This window comes from Chelonia mydas, chromosome 20, assembly GCF_015237465.2.
Source record: "Chelonia mydas isolate rCheMyd1 chromosome 20, rCheMyd1.pri.v2, whole genome shotgun sequence".
In the NCBI taxonomy this organism is placed as follows: Eukaryota; Metazoa; Chordata; order Testudines; family Cheloniidae; genus Chelonia; species Chelonia mydas.
The window spans coordinates 10,735,929-10,755,350 of record NC_051260.2 but is presented as its reverse complement, the minus strand read 5'-3'; the positions used below and the strand labels follow the sequence as shown (position 1 = coordinate 10,755,350).

The following is a 19,422-nucleotide window of genomic DNA, read 5'->3' as shown; positions in this document are numbered from 1 at the left end:
GGTGGATCCCCCCTGCCCCCGCCACTGAGCATGATGGGGAACCCAGCCCCCGCAAGTGTGATGGAGAACACTGCCCCCCCCCAGCCCCCATTAGCGCAATGGTACAGCAGGGCACTGAGCCCTCTGGAGGCTGGCTATAAGTGGCTTTGCCCCTGGCACTGCACAGGCTCCACGGCAGAGCTGGGCCAGGAGCGCCAGTGACGCTGGCCCCTCATTGCAGGGCAGGGAGACCCCAGAGCCATGGGGCTGCCAAGCTGGGTCCCCGGGAAACGCAGCTAACAGCAAAGGCATCTGGGCAGCGTGTGGAGGAGACGCCCCTCCCATGCTGGATCCCCGACTCTCCCCTGCCCTGGGGACCTGCTGGGCTCCAGAGCCCACCCCACGCTGGCTGCACCCAAGTGTCAGCCCCCGGGAGGACGTGAGCCCAGGAGACCCCCCCATCAGCAGCGCCTGCCCCAGGAAGGGCCTCAGTGGGTGGATTGTAACTGGCCGCTGCAGTGGCAGGGAGTGCACAGGGACCCGCCCCCTGGAGGGAACAGCCAATGGAGATGGAGGAAGCAGGGTGATGTGGGGAAGCCCTGTCCTCACCACACCCCAAAGAGGGCACTAGGCCAGGACAAACAGCCGCCACAGGGGGCAGCAGTGAGGCAGGGTCCAGGGTGTCATCCCATCCTATCCCGGGCTTGGTTTCAGTAGCAATGAGTCCAGGGGACCCCCTGCGAGCCCTGGGATGGGGCAAATGTCTGGGCTGGGCAGCAGCCACCTCCGCTGACCCTGAGGCGAGGTTCCCCCTTGTTCAAGGGCTGGGGAAGCAGCGGCTGCCCAGAGGGTCAGAAAAGAGCCAGACACCAGATCCAGCAAAATCCTCCAGCGTGTTAGGGCGCCAGGCAGTGCGTCATACAGGACAAGGGGGTGGGACACAGTAGAGATGGGGGCAGCGGTGGGATCCGTGCCCTATCGCAGCAGAGACCACTTGATCTGTTCTTTGGCCGACTGAAGCACCTGGAAAGCAGAGACAGGGGGTGGCTCAGCTGGATGGGTTGGGTGGCAGATCCTCTTCTCCCCTCCCCTCCAGTGACCTGCCGGCCTGGCACCATCCCACTCCCCTCCCCTGCAGAGCTCACCAGCCCCACTGCTAGAGCCAACCCCCTTCGCCATGGTGACCACTGGCCTCAACAGCCCTGCAGGGGGCATGAGAGACCCCACAGCTCTCTGGTTAAGAGCAGGGGCTGATGCCAAGATCCGGGGCCCCAGCTGACTGCTGTCCCTCCAACCCCAGAGGGAGCTGCATGTGGGGCAAGTGCTGCCTGCATGTCAGGCTCTTTCAGAAGCCCTGGGCCCTTTGGCTACAGGGGCCTTGTCTGGGCACCGCTCCGCAGGGGGCAGCGTAGCTGTGGTGGAAGGGTCCGTGGGCCGGCAGGACAAAGGTTTGCCAGGCTGGATCCAGCAGGAAAGACTGGCTGGAGAACAGTTGGGTCAAGGGACGCCCTCTATTGCTACCAACCCGGCCTGCAGCCATGGGCACCAGCTGGTACCAGGTGAGCAGGATCTGCCCCTGCCATCCCGCAGGGCTCCATGAGTTTCTGGAGTTACAGGCTGTTCCCCATGACTGGGCCAGGCACTGCCTCACAATGGGGCAAAGGGAACCGGATCCAGGGTTAAGAGCTGTCTTGTGGCTCGGCCCAGCCTGTACTGGGACACGCCCCTGACAGGGCACGGACAGGGCGCTCTGTCCAGCTGGGCAAGCTGCCATCTAGGGCTCTAGCCAATGAGCAGCCGGCCTGTCTGGAGGCAGAGCAGCCCTGGACAGGAGAGCGCCAGGGCAGCCCCCACCAATAGGCTGCATGGCACAGTGTATCTAAGGGCCTGGCCTCAGAGCACCCAGCCCAGCAGGAGCTGGGTTACCGTGGGGCCCACAGTATTTCTTAGGCCCTTACTCTAAGTTAGTGCCACCCTTTGTGTACCTCGCTGGCTGTGGGCTCCCCAGGGCAGAGGCTGTACCCACCGCTGGGTCTCATGCAGCACAGAGCATGCTGGGGGCGGTTAACAATTGCTGCACGTTGCAATCCAACTCCATGCTGGGAAGTGGTCAGGAGGGCACCTCCCCATGGACCGCATTGCCACTAGGGGGCACTGGAGTCTGCAGGGAAATCAGGACCAGGCCCCTGCGGGGAGGATCCCTGCTGGTCTGCCCTGGGGAATCCCATGCTAAGCTTGGGCTGGGCCTGACTGGGGGAGGGTGGGGCCTGGGCTGGAGATGGCGAGATCTGGGGATGGGGCAGGAAGTTGCAGGGCCCTGGAGCTGACTGGGGGACAGGCCTGCCCAGGCTGGGGGAGTGATGCCAGTGCGCAGGGAGGGTGGGGAGAGGGACAGGGATGTACCTGAGAAACTGTCTGCTCTGTCAGGGGGACGTCTTCGCCCTGCAACAGACATGTCATGGAGCACCACTTCCAGCCCCCCAGTGCCACAGGAGGTGCTGCCCTGAACCCCACCCCTCCATGCTGCAGGGGGCACTGCCCTCACCCCCCACCCCAATGCTGCAGGGGACACGGTTCCCCCCTCCCTCCCAATGCAGGGGGCTGGGCAAGGTGGCCAGGCCCTTCCCCACTGCTCTCAGGGAGTCAGGCCCCAGCTCAGCCCCAGCCTGGTTCGCAGCCACCCCTGCCCCCGGGGGCTGGAAAGCAGGAGCTGGCCCTGGGGGGCTGCCTTTGGGAAGGGCAGGAGTGCAGCAGAGGGTACATTGTGCCCTGAGGAATCGTGCTGCCCCTCCCGCACCCACCCTGTAGGGCAAAGCCATTCCAGGGGGAGCAGGCTCCTGCCCTAGCGCTCCCTCTGGGTGCCCAACAGGGGGCAGAATGGGCAGTTGGCATGGTGATGGGCAAGTCAAGGAGGAGGAGCCTAGTGGGACAGAAGCTGGGCTCTGCTCCCCAGGGGGAGGGGCTCTCAGAGTGGGGAGTGGGCGGGGCTGCTCCGGGGAAGGGGGGCTGCACTCACTTACCCGCACAGCCACTCGGTGCACCACCTGCTGGGGGTCGCTCTCCAGGATCACGCTGAGGGAGGAGCACATGGCCCGTTAACACTGTGCCGAGTGAGAGACGCCCCTGCTCGCGGGGCCCCCCGTGCCCAGGCTGCCGCCCTGTGCCGCACAAGGGGCACCACACTGATGGCCCAACAGGCTTGTGACAAACCCCCCATCCCCAACGGCCGGTCTGTGAGAATCTGGGCGACTCTGACCAGCTTGGGACTGCCCAGAGAGCTGGGTGGCCAGAGGAGGGATGGGCGAACCGAGCTGGGGGGCGGGGGAGAAGGGAGCTTGCAGAGGGTCAGGGTGGCCAGTGCAGGGAGAGGGGAGAGACATGCAGAGGGTCAGCCTGGCCAGCTGAGGATGGGGTATCTAGGCAGCCAGGCCCTTCGGAAGAATTTAAACCTCCCTCAATTCAGAGAAATGTCACCTTCCCAGGGCTGGGCATTTACAGCGGGCACCTCTCTGGGAACACGCTGCAACCAGTGTGTGCATGTATATGCCCACGCCCACACCAACCAGCTGGACATACGTGATGACAACAGCCAGCTGGAATCGGGGGGGGGGTCTGGCGAGCAGGGTGTTCCAGCCCTCCCCAGCTGCCAGTGCTGATGCCCGCCCACCACCCCTCAAGCTGGGCAGAATGCCCCAGCACTCAGGCCCTGGACACAAGAGCCTGGTAAGATGGGCCCAGGACAAGCTGGGTGGAGGGAGGAAGTTGCAGCCTTGGGCCCCATGGGGGGAGCGGGAGCCGGAGCCTCGTTTCTGTGTGGACACTGGTGCTCACCCTCCATCCACGATCTCATCCACTGCCAGGAAGAGCCCCTCCATGTTCTCCAGCAGGGCGCGCTTCTCCACGTTCTTCCTGCCAAGAGACCCGCGCCCTGTCAGGGAGAGCCCGGGGCCTTGGCGCCAGACCCACCAGGCCCTGGGCACCAGGCGCAGCCCACACACCATGCTGCAGGGCAGCTCAGGCTGCCACCAGAGGGGTGTCAGGCCCCCTGCCCGGCAGGGGGAACTTCGGAGCTTCCTGGCGAGGGGCTGCCTGGCTCAGATACGTCCAGTATGGGGTGGGGGGAGGAGACTCATGTCTGACCCACTAACTCCCTGCGGGGCTGCCAGGCTATATGGACTAGGGACTGGATGGGCGATGGTTCTAGGTGGGCTGGGCCCCAGTGTGCTGGGGGGCTGACAGTGTCTCAGATCTCCGTTATGAGTGTAATTTAATATCTCACTGAAAGGTGACAGGGCCAGAAAGAGTTAATTAACTCACAGACTGACCTGACCCATGGCTTTAGAGACTGGTTAGGAAGAGATGGAAATGAACAGAGCTTTGAAATGCAGCCTGCATTGTTAGAGATAGAAGGGTAGATGTCAGCTCAGGTCTTGTGATATCAGCAGACAAGTCTTGTCTGTTGCTATAGCTTTGATTCAAAGATCAAAAAAAGGAATAGCGTCATTTAGGAGAACACTTGAGTGAAATCGTATTACTGTCTACGTGTCTCTTGGAAGGTCGTGGTAACCTGTAGCTGACCTGTTTAATGGATAAATGACCCTGGGCTAATCGCCATGATGTGTAGGAGAAGGAAAGTTAAGCCTATTGTCTTCTCGGGCCAAAAGGCTGCTGGAAATGTATAAAAACCTTGGGACAGGATCCTTCTTCATCTCAGATCTGCTCTGGGTTTCAAGAGGGGGAAACCTTAAGCCATAAGGATTGAGATCCCCAGTCACTGACTGGAGTCACCCTGAATATGGGCATTGGACTATAACCTGTGGACTATTTCTAAAAGGACTTTTGGCAACTACAAGCTCGTCTCTGCTCTGTATCTGAACCACAGGAAATGAATTCAAGGCTGTCTGTATACTGATCTTTTAACCAACTCTCTCGCTCTCTTCTTTTTTAATAAATTTTAGCTTAAATAACAAGAATTGACTATAAGTGTGTATTTTGGGTAAGATCTAAGTTATAATTGAACCTGGGTGTGTGGCTGGTCTTTTGGGATTGGAAGAACCTTTTCTTTTCTATGATGAAACATGATTTTCAGAATTTATCATCGTATGTTTGACATGTGTGTCTGTCATCGTATGTTTGACATGTCTGGATGGAGGCCTGAGGCTGGGGATTTTAAGGGAACTGCATTAGTTGGACTGCTGAGTAACCAGGGAGGTAATACAGAAGTTGTTTTGGGCTGGCTTGGCAAATCTAATTGGAATATCCACCAGCTTTTGGGGTTTGTCTACCCCGTTTTGTTTGCAGTTCACCCTAATTGAGTGACCCCAGCTGGCTCCCACAGGCAGCATTGTTACACCCCCGTGCCGAGCACATGGTTCCTCAGCCCCACTGGAGACCAGGGATGCGATTTCTGCCAGCAGAGGATCTGGCCCATTAGGCCCCTCCCCTGCTCTGATCCAAACCCGAGGAGGAAAGGTGACCCCCAGGGTTCGTGCAAAGTTTGGAGAGCGAACCCTGGACACAATCGAGTTCAAGCCATCCGGAGCGAGACCTGACCGAAGCGCTGACCCAGCCAGGTGGGCAGTGTTTGGCCAATAGTGCCTGGCGCTCTGGAATCTGCCCTAGATCAGCCAACCCCCTTGCTGCCCGGTGACTGCACCGGCCCCCCCATCTGCAGGCTAGGGCGACAGGACTCTGATCTTATCTGTCCCGTTCTCAGTGGAGCTGGTGATCCTGCCAGGAACCGGGGCACTGAGGGGCTGAGCTGGGGCCCTGCTGGTTCATTCCCCTGCTATGCTGACTGGGCTCCCGTGGCTGGGGACGGCTTCACTGCCCCAGAAAGATCCCCCTCGTGGAGCAAGCAGGACACAGGGCTGTGCTGGCTTGGAGGGGCACAGTAGGGAGTGGGCCTCTATCCTGGGGTGCTGAGCAGCCGTCAGCAGGAATGGGGGGTGCTGGCAGAATCACGCCCTGCCAGCCGTCTGCAGCTGGTCCGATGCCCAACAGGAGACATCGCCCATAGCCCATTCCTCAGAAACGTCCAGTTGGTACAAATCAGCCCCTCCACTGGTGTCACTGGAGCCTTGCTGATTTACATCTGGCCCAGGCCTGGCCCGAGGGGACTGAGGACTCAAAGCTGACCTCCCATTCCAGGCCTTTCCGGGTCACCTCATCCTGGCTCAGGTCTTACCCTGCAGCCCATCACCATGGCATCTGGGCACCTGCCATGTCTAATCAGCAGCAACAGGAGGCCCCTAGTGGCCCAGTCTGAGCAGGGGTGGCCCCGATGCCGGTGCCTCCCTCACTGCGAGCTCTGGGGAGGCTCCCAGCAGTGTGCTGAGCCCCTGACTTCCCGCGCCAGAGCCCCAGATGGTCCTAGACTGCCCAGACTGACCTCCAGCCCCCCGTCTCCCACTGCTGGGGGAACTCGAGCAGCAGGAGAGCCCTCCCCACACCCTGCCCCGCCCCGCCCCGCCGCCCCTCACGGGGCCTTACCTCAGCATCTGGCTAAGCGAGTCGAAGAGGCAGTTCAACACGGCCATGAGCATCAGCTGGAAGAGGAGACGACGCAGGTCAGGGAGACCAGGCCCTGCCCCAAGCGCCCCCTCACACAAGCCCGCTGCTGACACCCAAGCAGGTTCCCGGGCATAGGGCACTGGGGAGGGGCCATCTGCTCACGGGGGGCTGCCCCTGGCAGGAGAGATGGACAGGCGAGGGGGCAGAGCATTATCACTGCTCTGATGGGGGGCAGGGGCAGCCTTTAGGGCCTGATTTGCAAAGGGGCCCAGTGCCCGCAGCTCCCCCTGGGAACAACAGGGGGTGGAGGATGGTGGGGGATTCCCCACAGCTGCCCATGGGGGTGTCTCCATCGTTCTCCATGGAGCTGATTGGCATGGAGCCCTTTTGCCGATCTGGCGCACAGTGTCACTGACTCCAGGGCCCACTGCCCTGCCCCACCCCCCTCACAGCGTGCCCAGGGTCAGCTCCCTGTGTGGCAACCGAAGGCTGCCCCCCCGGCACTACAAGAACGCTCTGCCGCAACCAGGCCACCCACGCCCGCATGGGGCAGGCAGCGGAGCACCAGCTGGGAAAGCAATGGGGGGCTGTGGGCGATGCCCCAAGTTGCAGGAGCCGGCTGCGATGCCCCGTCCCTCAGCAAGGGCCAGGTTTCTCTAGGCTGGCACCCGCCTCCAGTTCTGTACCCACAATCCCCTGCAGGCACAGAACATCCTGCCCCCCAGCACCCGCGCTGGCTGGGCTGCCCTGACACGAGGCTCTAACTCCTCCCTGAGTGTCCCCAGGCCCGGGGGCCCTGGCAGGAACGAACCTCGTTCTCGTAGGAGCTGCCGATGACGTAGAAGTACAGGTCGATGCTGCTCTTGTAGACCACGGTCAGCCCCTCCAGGAGGGCGATCTCGCCTGGGGGCGGGGACAGGCCCACACGTGAGGGACAGGCCAGCTCGTGGGAAAAGGGGCTTTGCTAGGGTGGGCTCACCAGTGCCCGCCTGCTGGTGAGGCAGGGAGGGGAAGCCAGCGTTCATGGGATGGCCCCAGTCTCGGTTTTAGGTGGGCATCCCAAGACCACCCTGGTTCAGAGCATCATTGGCAGGGAGGGCATGGGGTTATTCCCCATTGATTCCCCCGAGTCTGGCTGCTGACTGAATTGCATGGCCCTGCCCTAACAGAGGTGCCCATGGTGCCCCTGTGACCCAGAGCACAGTGTCTAATCCAGCCCCCCATGGCACCTCTGGGACCCAGAGCATGGCACCCAACCTCCCACCCTGCACATGGCACCCTTGGGACCCAGAGCGTAGTGTTCAACCTCCCCCCTGCACATGGCACCTTGGGGATCCAGAGCACAGGGTCTGACCCTCCCCCCACATGGTGCCCCTGGGACCCAGACGCGGCATCTGCCCGTGCCCACCCCACTGCAGTGAGTGGAGCTGCAGGGCCCATGAATCGAACCGGCAGGGAGATCGCAGGCAGTGTTGGTGGGCAGCGTCCCTTCCCCCCCGGAGTCCCGTGGTCCCCATCCTGCCAGGCCAGGGCACATACTGTCTGTCCGGTGGGTCTTGTTGAAGATGTTCTTCTCAAAGGCTTTCTGCTCCTTAACGGTGGGGTATGTGTCGTCATAGTACTGCCGGGAGAGACACGGGTGTTACTCCTGGCCCTGGCACAACTCACCCGGCACCTCTGCAATGCCAGCCGGGCCCCGAGACCAGGCCAGTCCAGATGGGCACAGCCTGCAGCCTGGCACTGGGAAAGGGACACCAAGCCCTCACACCAAACCTCGGGTGTGGTGCTGGATTCTGGGCGCCCAGACACCCACGGCAGCCAGAGAGCACCGCGCACTGCAGGACCAGGAGGGGAAGAAGCAGGGCTTGTTTTCCTGCACACGTCCTTGAAATTGTAGGACCAGGGGTGGGTACAGGTCAGGACTGAGGGGCATTGGCAGAGCCGGGGGCGAGCCCGGGGCTGCGGGTTGGGACTGAGGGGCACTGGCAGGATGGAGGGAGTTTGCTTTGCCCTGTGTCTGGTTCCAGAGTTGCTCCCCTCAATCCTTACGTTCCCAGTCCTGGAATTCACTCACAAACGAGAAACTCAGGCCCCTGGCTGCCCTAGGGTAAGGTCGTGGGACTCAGAGCGCAGCAGCTGACCCCCCCACACCAATGGTTTCCCTGGAATCAAGAGCATGGCATCTGATGCCCCCCGCCCCACCCCGTGGCACCCCTGGGACCCAAAGCGCGGCATCTGACCCACCCCCACCCCCCCCCGCGGCACCTTTGGGACCCAAAGCATGGCATCTGGCCTCCCCCATGGCACCCCTGGGACCCAGAGCACACCCCACAGCACGCTGCCTGCGGGCACTCACCTTGGCAAAGAGGCGGTCGCCATCGTTATCCAGGATAAGGACGGCTTTCACCGTGTACAGGGATGGCTCCTGCAGAGACACAGGCCCAGTCACTGCCCAGAGCTGCCACGGCCCTGCGCCACTCCAGCCCACCCTCCCCACCCGCAGGGAGCTCAGCCTGCCAGGGCAATACATGGGGCAGCCGCGGCCCAGAACCGCCTACACTGGGAGCTCAGAGGGGCGGGTGCCGTGGCACCAGGATTAGGCCCACACATGCTCCCTGTGTGGGGCTGGGGAGCGGGGGGGGGAGCCAGCTTGACGGACCACCCTGGGGCATGGATCTCGGCACATCTCGTGGGGCCAACTCCGATTCCGCCCCAGGTCAGCAGGGCTGGAAAATCAGCCCCACCCTGACGGCTGTTCTCAAGCTGGTGCCCAGCAGACATGCGTATCGCCCCCAGATGGGCACTCAACACAGGGCTGGACTTACCTCCCCCAGACGGCGCCAGCTGTGGGCCCTGCTGCGGGAGGATGCCCCCGCCTGGCAGACAGAGATGCTGCTGCCCCGGCACCTCTCCCCAGGGGTTTGCAGACCAGAGGGCCATCCCCAGCTGGCGTCGGGGGTGCTCTGTAACCAGTCCAGCTCTGTCACTGTCGCTCCAGGCCCAGCTACCCCTGCCTCCCACGCCCTCTCTGCGCCCAGCACACGTGCCCGCTCGCCCCATGGCGGGCATGGACAGGGGCACCAAAGGGCCCCACAGAGAAGCATCAGAATGAGTATGGAATCAGGGGGGAGCCTGGCCCCCACCCCACAGGCTCCAGCTGTGATCAGGTCCCACATTATTATACAAACCCCAGCGGCCCATGGCATGACCTAGATGAATGGCTGGGTGTCTGCACAGCTGGGGGGAGGGGAACATTCTGGGGGGGCTCCCCCCATCCTTGGGTGCCAGCATCCATCCATCCCCACGACAGGCTTGACCCCCTCTTGGCAGCCCCTACCCTGGTGTGCCGGCGCCCCCTACTCAGCATCCTCCAGGGCCAGACCCCTCCATGCACTGGTGCAGCCCCCCCCATTGCCCCAGGTGCGAGCAAGGCCACCCCGGGGCCCCAGCCCAAGCTGCAGACAGGCCCAATGCCCCATGCCCGGTAACACACAGGCCTGCAGGCCCAAGCACCCCCAAGCCAGCTCACTGCCCCACCTCCCCGCAGCCTCCCCAGCCCTGTGCTCTCCCTGTCCTCAGCCAGCAGAGGGAGCTCCAGGCCCACAGCAGCTGCAGACATGGCTCACCAAGGACACCCAGCTGGTGCTTTGGCGGGCGGGCGTATAAATAACTGGCTGCTATCGGGCGAGCTGGCTTCCTGCTGCCACCCCACTGCTCTGCACGGGGCAGCTCTAGCAACCGCGTTTATCACTCCCCACCCCGGCCAGCCGCTTCCCCCTGGGGCCCCGCAGCATGGAGCAAAGGCAATGGCAGCTCTGACAGCTTCAAAGACAAGGAAAGGAGCAGGGACTAGTGGTTAGAGCAGAAGTGGGCTGGGAGCCAGAACTCCTGGGTTGTAGCCCCTAGTTCTGGGGAGGGAGTGGTGTCTAGTGCTCAGAGCAAGGGATTGGGGGGCAGGACTCCTGGATTCTATTCTCATCTTGCCCCTGCTTTGCTGCTCAGTGTCAGATGATGCCGATTACAGGTGTTACTTGCACTGGGAACGGAGTAAGTCGGGGGCTGTATCCCCTCTGCACAAGGACACGGGACAGATGAGGGGCCCAAGCACTAAGAGGCCATGAATGCGGAAGGCACAAGGGGGGCAGCAGTTGGCAGTACAGGGCTGGAGGGGACAATGGGGGCTCTGTGCCCCCTGAGGGCTGACTGCCAGCACAGTGCTGGGGGAGGGGGTGATCAATGGGGGCTCTGGGCTCCTCGGGGGCCGGGGCATTGGGGGCTCTGGGCTCCTGGGGGGCCGACTGGCAATGTGGGGCCAGGGCAATGGGGGCTCTGGCTCCTCGGAGGCCGCTGGCTGTCACCCAGACTGACGAGAGCCCCTCATCGCCACCAGGATCCACCCTGGTCCCAGCCATTGGCCGGGAAGCAGAGCAGTCAGCCCCAGGCCCAGCAGGGCTCATCGTGACACCCCAGGGCCCTAGCTGCCCCTGGGAGCCTGCGCAGGTCCCACTGGGATGAGGCCTTGGCCCCAGGCTCTAAGGACTGATAGGTCCCACCTAGCCCCAGGCCTGTCCCCACAGGGCCCCCTGAGCGAAGGGCCATGAGGGAGCTGACCCTGACTACGAGGGCAGAGTGGGCCAATCTCCAGCCCCTCTACCCAGCCAGCACCACCCCAGGCACTCGGCCCTTCATGGGCTCTCTGCTGATGCTCAGCCCAGCCCCAGCTCGTTCCCCATGCGGCTGCCAGGAGGGGGCAACTGGTGCCCACCCTGGCTATGGAGGCGGCACAGCCCTTCCCCTCGCCTCCTCTCAGCCCACAGGTCACGTCTCCTCTCAGCACGCAGGTCATACATGCCAGGCCCCCCAACCACCAGGCCCTTTGTTACAGCTCCCATCTACCCTAGTGAGGCATGGCTCTGAGCTGATGACCCATAGTGGCTCCTCCCCACCCCACGTGGCCTTTGCCCCGTGCAGACCCAGCTCATGGCAAGTCTCCATCCACCCAGGCTGGCACCATCACTGCAGCGCCCGGCCTGCTGAGCCCTGAACACTGAGGGGATCCTGCCCGTGCAGCACGGCACCCCTGGCACCCAGCAGAACGGGGGCATCATTCACGCAGACACCCACAGATGCACGCGAGAGGCGGCACACCCCAAGCATCGTCGCCCCTCATCTCCAGGCCACACTCGGAGCTGGACACGCACACAGCTGGATTCCCACCCGGATTTACACTGGCACACCACTGTGTGTGTGTGTGGGGGGGGACTGGCTCCCTGGGGGAGGGGGCACAAGATGGGGCAGTTTAGCTCCTGGAATGGGGCTTGCTTGTCTGCAGAGGCTCAGGAAGGTGAGCAGCACTATTGGGGCTGTTAGGGGCTCAGGCTGGCAGCATCGAAGTCTCCCAGCACGCTGGGGCAGGATCGAAGGGATTCAGCCCATCAGGGGCCCGGCCGTTTCTGTGCTTCCAGCCCCACGGCTCAGGAGACCCTCAGCCCCCCAGAGTAAAAGGAATGGGGTTTGCAAAGATCAAGGCCTGTGTCACATGGAGATCGCTCCCTGAACCCCACCGCCAGGCCTCAGGGCACCACCAGGCCTCCTGAAAGGCTCCTGCGTTGCCAGCAGTGAAGGGGCTGGGAGCCGGGGGAGCCTGTTGTTGACGTATCAGGTGGTCTAAGCAGTCAGCTTAGCGTGCGGCAGAGCCCCACACAGGCCAAGACCCACAGCTCGGGGCTGCAGACCACAGAAAAGGGGTGGAGGCACCTGGGTGGCGCAGCAGAGACCTGGGGGACCCCAAGTGAGACAGATGCTAAAAAGCTCTCGAGACAAAGTTCTGTGATGCACTGACCTCCACATAGCCACAGTCGGAGTGTATAACAGAACTTCACCTCAAACGCTGCGGGCTCTGCGTGCGGCACCCCCACCCCGTCCCGGGCCCCCCGTTACTGCCTGGGGCCCGGCAGCAGAGCAGAAGTGCAGAAATCCACCCACCTGCGGATCTGAGGAGCGCAGGGCGGTTCCCAGACGGCATGGCGGCCTCTCCTCAAGCTGAGACTCTGCCCAGGAGAACCAGCCCCTGGGGGGAGGCTGCCAGAACCAACCTTGCACTGGAGCCCGCGTGGTGCCAATCGCCCATGACGCCCTCTGCTCCCCATGGAGGCTGCTGGTGCCCAGCACATCCAGGATTGGGCCCTTGCCTGTTGTGACGCATGGACTGGCTTCCACTGGGCACAGCATGGAACTGCCCCACTTCTGAGAAGCCAGGGCCCCGCGGGCTGCCTGGCACCAGCCCAAGGGACCCCTCCCCATAGCTGCTCATCCTTCTGTCTCCCAGGGGATGGGGGAGAGGACAGGAACTGCCAGGTGGCCAGGTTCCCCAGCTGACTCCACAGCCCTAGGGAGCCTGGCTTCACGGGACTGGCCTTCCCCCAGAAGCCAAGCATGGCTTAGCCTGCGGGCAATGGGCTCGAGTCTGCAGCCCTTTGTCTCCAGAAGGGCCCTGTCAGAAAGCTGGGCTGATCCCCACCCCCAGCCCAGGAGACTAAGACAGTGGGGCTGAACCTGCCAGGAGCAACCAGGCTATTCGGGGGTCTCCATTTGTGGGACACCCTAAGGGGCCTGATTGGTGGGTGCGCAACCTAAGGGCCCGACTGTCAGAGGTGCCAAGCACCTGCTGCCCCTATGGGCGTCACTGCAAGTGCGTCTGAGAATCAGGCCAAAAACTCTTTAGGGCTTGTCAACTTGGGGAGTTAATTTAGATTAATTCCATGTGTGGACGCTCTTACTCCGGTATAAGAGTGCCTTACTCTGAATTAGCTTAATCCACTTTCAAAGTGGATTAAGAGTTAAACTAATATTAACCTACTAACTGACACATGGAGTTAAACTGGAATAGATAATCATCTTTACATTCACACCCTGCTTTATTCTGGATTAACTCTCAAATGTACCCCAGCCGTTAACTGCATCCCGCATTGGTGCGACTGTCCCGAGATTCCCCTCCAACGTGGGGGCTCAGCCGTGTTCTTCTGGGTGCAGCTGGGTGGACAGCCCTGGAGAGCTGCATTCCCTTCAATGCACTACCCCCACATATACCTCACCCTGACCAGGACCAGACCCTCTCTGGAGATGACAAAGGAGACCAGTCTCCATTCGCTCCTTGACCGACGAGAGGGAAGGTGTACATGAGCCAAAGGAACCAGCTTGAAAAACCACAAGCCTCTCTTGCATCCAGCTAGTAATTTACAATAGCTGCTGCCCTGCGCTGGATTAGAACCAGCAGCCTAGAGCTGAAACGGCTGAGTCTTCCCAGCCCAGCCCCTGCTCCATCCATCCCCCCTCAGAAGGGAAATGAGAAGCAAGCCTGGCAAAGAACTCAAGAGGAGCCCTAGAGGATTTACACTTCTCTAGAGCCATGCTGCACTGCAGAGCAAAGCAAATAAATACACATTTTAAATCTATAACGAGCGCTTCCGGAGGGCAGAGGGCCTGGAGACCGAGAAGCTGCCTGAATTTCTCTCTGGAGGTTTTTAGTTTGAGCCTCAAGCAATCAACCATTAAAACGAGATGTTAAGAGTTACGGCACAGTTTATGCTGATCATTTAATTCAGACGTTTCAATAAATTAGACTTCAATCAATTCAAGTAGGTGCTCAACAGCCCAGATGGTCAGCGCGGTATCAGTAGCCACAGCGTAAACCTTTGATGGCTGCCAGGACCCTAACCAGGGGATAGTGCCAGAAAAGAGATGCCAGAAGCCAAGAAATACAGGTGGGGCTTTATTATTATTATTTGCAAAGGCGACTGGAGAACCTGTCTGCAGACAAAGGAGAGGGGCAGAGAGCTGCTGGAGCAACACAGAAGGGCACTTTAGACCGGGTATTGTCAGGCATCAGTGGATCTCCAAATGCTTTACAAAGGAGGTTGGCATCATTGTTATTTCACAGATGGAACAACTGAGGCACGGGGCAGGGAAGTAACTTGCCCCAGGGAACCCAGCAGCAGGCCAGTGGCAGGGCTGCAAGTGGAATCCTGACACTCAGCTCAGTGCTCTATCCACCCACAGGGAAGCGAGGGAAGCATGCCGCAAGTAGCCGGGATTTTCGGGTAACGCAGTTGGATACCTGACTTGGAAGAAAATTGTACACACAAAACGACTTCACGCTTTCAGAAACAATTCCCTTCGGACGACTGGGCTCTGGTGCACAATATATTAAGAGCCTAAAGCCCAGGATCTTTCTGCACTGAGAAGACAGGTGCACGTCCCTGGCTGTCAGAACTGCTGCTGGCCAAGACAGAGAAAGCCACCAGAGGTTTTTACTCCCCTAGATTCATTTCCCCCGCGGCTATCATTCCCTAGCACAGGGCAAATGAGAGAGTCCAGCCCCGAAACCCCCCAGGCCGAGTTGCCCCATCTGAATGGGCTCTGACCTAGATCAGGATTCCTCTGGCCCCAGCACCGCAGGATCGGAGCGCTCCAGCTTGCGAGTGACCCCTGGGAAGGGGGATCTCCACTGCACACACGGGAACCTGAGGCAGGGGGCAGAGTAAGTGACTGGTCTCCGGAGTCCAAGTCCAGAGCCCTAGCCCGCCCTTCCTGTGCTTCAGAGCCAGCTGTAACATCAGCCTGGCCTCCGCTAGAGCCAATCCCCTAGGACGGACAGACGGGCAGGCAATGCTTTGGAATGGTCAGGTGCAGCGTAAAGGGGGCGGAATGCAGTGGGGCGGAGGGGTAGCCCCACCACCCAGCTGTAGGGGCAGGAGGAGGGTGACTGGAGCCTGAGTACGCTGGACATCCTGGGCTCCCAGCAGCTCCCAGGCAGCCATGCCAGGCCTGGGTGAGCTGGAACAGCCTGTGCGCTGCTCTCTTTTGTGCAGGGGACCATGCGGGAGCTGACCACGATGAGGGAGGCACAACAGTGACTTCAGGCTGCCGTTCCCCTCCCCACCCTGGGTTCCGGCTCTGGAAACATGCAGCAGAGACTCGGGCCCGGGTTCCACACACAGAAATGCCTTGGCTGGTTGGCAAGTGCCACGCGAACTAGCTGGAGCTGACCAGACTCTCAGAGGGACAAGAACCAGTCCAATCCAAACCAGTTTGGCGCCAGCTTGGATCCACGAGTTCAACCAGCCCTCTCCCCACTGGCCCTTCTGAAACCTCCCAGAATCCAGCTTGCCCAGAGTCTTAGCATGTGGGGAGCAAGCCCACCCCAGGTCTCAGAGCCAGGCAGCCTGGCTAGAGGGACAAACTGGGCTTAAACCGCTTCTGTTGTGCAGCACAGTAGCCTCCACAGCCAAGGCTTGGAGAGAACATCAGGGGCAAGGGGCCCTCCGCTGGCCCAAGGGGCCCTCTGCTCCTCCTGGGCAGCTGCCTGTGTCCCACTGGCCATGCCCAACTCCCTCCCAGCTCATTCACACAGTCAGAACAAATCAGTCCCATTCCCCTGAGACAGGGCTACACCTGCGCTGGGAACGCCCAGGACAAGGGCTGCTCCTGCCCCAGCTCTCCAGGTCATTTCTAGCCCTGGCAGCTGCGAAGATGACAGACACCGAAATCACACCTTCCTGACTGCAACCTTGAGCCCTACGCCAGGTGGACAGCCCCTCCCGCCTGTGCAGAGTCAAAGGAGCTTCTGGGTGCAGGAAACACAGCTTCCCCCCCCTCCCAAGAACTGTGCTTTGCTCCAATCCCTCCCTCCAACACCCCACATCTCCCGAGGCCAATGCAGGAACATTCCCTGCAGTCAAGGCCCTGAGTACTGGGAGAAGCAGTGGGGCTAAGCTGGGCCTAAGGCCTGCAGCAAAGAGTCCAGATTTCTGAGGAGGCAAAGGGGAAATGACACTACAGCTCCGGGTGCTTTTGGGGGGCGGGGGGGAGGGGGGGAATTTTATTAAATCAGAAACTAAGCCTACCACCCCATTCAGCACAGTGACCCCTGGTTTATTTACTACACTGGGATCATTTCACACGGCCCTACACTGCTACATTTTCAGAATGCTGTGGGGTTTTGCTCCAACCACACACAAGAATGTCACAGAAGTCATTGGTGCCAGAAGTTTGGACAGGAGAGGAAGGAATTTTGCCTTTGAATTTTGCACCATTTAAACTGTCAGAGTCAACATGGTACACCAAACAGGGGCTGGTTTGCCCCTGTCTGACCTAGCATCCTAGGGCCTCGACAGACTCAGGCCTAAGTTATTCAGTTTTTCCATGCTCTCCCCTGAATGCGAGGTTTTGAGATACTTGTCTCAGAGCAAGCTGCGATGGTGCAGCTGGTTTTTGAGGAGGGGCCCTGCCCTCCCCCACAACTGTCCTGTGTTACAGAGTAGCACCCTGGGCCCCACATGACAGTCACAGCTGTTATCTCAGGAGCCAGCCCCCAGGGTTAATGGTCTGTCCAGATCATACATATCCTCCCCCACAAAAGCTGGAATCCCTCCCCCGGCCCAGACAGAAGGGGAACTCCCACCCAGAGCAGGAGGTAATCAACCCCCACACAGCAAGTGCTACCCTGCATACACCCCTGCTATCCCCACACCAAGGGGTGATACAGGTCAGCCCCCCCCCCCTCCCCCCGAGCCAGGTGCACCAGCCCTGGGGCAACCTCTCCCCTGCCAGAGCCTTTCACAGCCCAATCCCAGCCACCATGTGCGTGGCAGGGGTACCCAATGGTGGTGCCCATTCTCCCCCTACCATTCCCAATGGCAGTGCCCATTCTCCCACTACCATTCCCAATGGCAGTGCCCATTCCTCCCCTTCCTCAAATAGCAGTGCCCACTCCTAGATTCCAAGGCCAGAAGGGACCACTGTGGTCATCTCATCTGACCTCCTGTACAACACTGGCCATAGAACTTCCTCAAATAATTCCTAGAACAGATCTTCCAGAAAAACATCCAATCTTGACTTTAAAATTATCAGTGATGAAGAATCCACCATGACCTTTGGTAAGTTTTGCCAAAGGTTAATTACCCACACTGGTAAATATTTATGCTCTATTTCCATTCTGAATTTGTCTCGCTTCAACTTCCAGCCATTGGATGGTGTTATACTTTTCCCTGCTAGACTAAAGACCCCATTATTAATTATTTGTTCCCTATGTAGATATTTATAGACTGCAATCAACTCACCACGTAACCAACCATCTCTTTCTTAAGCTAAGCAGATTGAGCTCCTTGAGTCTACCTCTAAAGAATTAGAAAACCTGCCTTGTAATCAGTCTCATAACTCTTCTCTGAGCTCTCTGTCAATTTATCAACATCCTTCTCGAACTGTGGGCACAGACCTGGACACAGGATTCCAGCAATGGTCACACCAGTGCCAAAGACAGAAGTAAAATAACCTCTCTGCTTCAACTCAAGATTCCCCTATTTATGTATCCCAGGGTTGCATTAGCCCTTGGAGCCACAGCGTAGCATTGGTAGCTCACATTCAGCTAATTATCCACCATCACCGCCAAATCTTTTTCAGTTACTGCTTCCCAGGATAGTCTCCCATCCCGTAAGTATGGCCTACACTTTTTGTTCCCAAATGTATACCTTTACAGTTAGCTGTATTAAAATGCATACTGTTTGCATGCACCCAGTTTACCAAGCAATCCAGATCACTTTGAATTAATGACCTGTCCTCTTCATTATTTACCACTTCCCCAGTCTTTGCGTCATCTGCAAACTTCATAAGTGATGATTTTATGTTTTCTTTCAGGACACTGATAAAGATGTTAATTAGCACAGGGCCAAGAACCGACATTGGATGACCCCACTGGAAACACACCCACTTGATGACAATTCCTCATTTACCGTTATATTTTGCGACCTATCAGTTAGCCAGTTTTTAATCCATTTGGCATGTGCCATGTTAATTTTATAGCACTCTAGTTTTTTAATCAAAATGTCATGCGGTACCAAGTCAAACATCTTACAGAAGTCTAAGTACATTACATCACCACTCTTACCTTTCTCCCCCATACCCCCAAAGGCGGGGCCCATTCTGCCCCCGCTTCTCCAAATGGCAGAGCCCATTCCTCCCCCCACCCCAACAGCAGCGCCCAACCCCCATCCCACCCACTGGGGGTGCCCCTCTTCAGCCCTGGCAGTGCCCAACACCACCCTGTCCCCCAACAATGTAGCCCATCCTCCCCAACAGCAGAACCCAACCCCCATCCCCCAACAGTTGAGTTCATCCCCACCCCCCACACTGGCGGTGCCCATCCTTCCCCCATCCCCCACACTGGCTGGCAGTGCCCATCCCCCACACTGGCAGTGCCCATCCCCCACACTGGCAGTGCCCATCCTTCCCCCACCCCCCACACTGGCAGTGCCCACCCCCCTGGTCCGACCCCCCTTCTCCCCTCAGGATTCAGTCTCCCCCCGCCGGCCGAAGCCCGCTCCTACCAGGATCAGCGCCTCCATCTTGGCCTCAACGATGCTGCCGACGTGGAGTAGGAGCGGCAGGCGCCGCGCGCCGTTGGTTGGTGGCCTGCCAATCGGAGCTCCAGGCCCCGCCCTCTCCCCATTCTGGTCGTTCATTGGCTAACCTGTCTCTCACATCCAGCCAACCAGAAATTCGATTCCAATGACTGGGCGTGGCCCAGAAAGCCCCGCCCCTCAGCCTTCGTAGCTAGTGGTCGGTGATTCGAAGGCGCCCCTCTCGGTCACTCGCTAAGTCCCCGCCTCCCGGGGCGGGGGGGGGTCAGCGTGGGCGGGCGGGATAGTTCCCATGGCGACCAGTGAAGCGGTGACGTAATGCATCTCTCCAGCCCTGTGCTGTGGCCGGCGGGATCACATGTCACATGACCGGAAGGAGTCGTTATCCCCTATGTGTGGGCCCCCCCCGGCGTGGGGTCATGACCCTAACCCGGGCACCCTGAGCTCTCCGGGGTCATGAGCTTGAGGGCGGGGTGGGCAGCCATGCTGGCTCCCATGGGGCTTCATTGGTGGG

General features: G+C 59.9%; 1 protein-coding gene across 1 annotated transcript; it reads right to left on the bottom strand.

Moving 5' to 3' along the window:
• Positions 1–853: 853 nt before the first annotated feature.
• COPZ1 (COPI coat complex subunit zeta 1) lies at positions 854–19,010 on the bottom strand. The gene is made up of 9 exons (XM_037884106.2): positions 18,876–19,010; positions 8,849–8,917; positions 8,032–8,113; positions 7,304–7,395; positions 6,472–6,527; positions 3,811–3,888; positions 3,000–3,051; positions 2,383–2,421; positions 854–1,002 (listed from the first exon to the last, which is right to left on the bottom strand). The coding sequence occupies exons 1-9, from the start codon at positions 19,008–19,010 to the stop codon at positions 955–957; spliced, it is 651 nt and encodes a 216-aa protein (XP_037740034.1). The 3' UTR covers positions 854–954.
• Between the last annotated feature and the right edge of the window lie 412 nt (positions 19,011–19,422).

Coding starts and splice junctions, on each gene's coding strand:
- COPZ1 (XM_037884106.2), bottom strand. CDS start 19,010: ATGAACGACCAGAATGGGGAGAGGGCGGGGCCTGGAGCTCCGATTGGC. Junction 8,114..8,848: donor GCGACCGCCTCTTTGCCAAG/GTGAGTGCCCGC, acceptor CTCTCCCGGCAG/TACTATGACGACACATACCC. Junction 1,003..2,382: donor CAGAGCAGACAGTTTCTCAG/GTACATCCCTGT, acceptor TCTGCTTTCCAG/GTGCTTCAGTCGGCCAAAGA.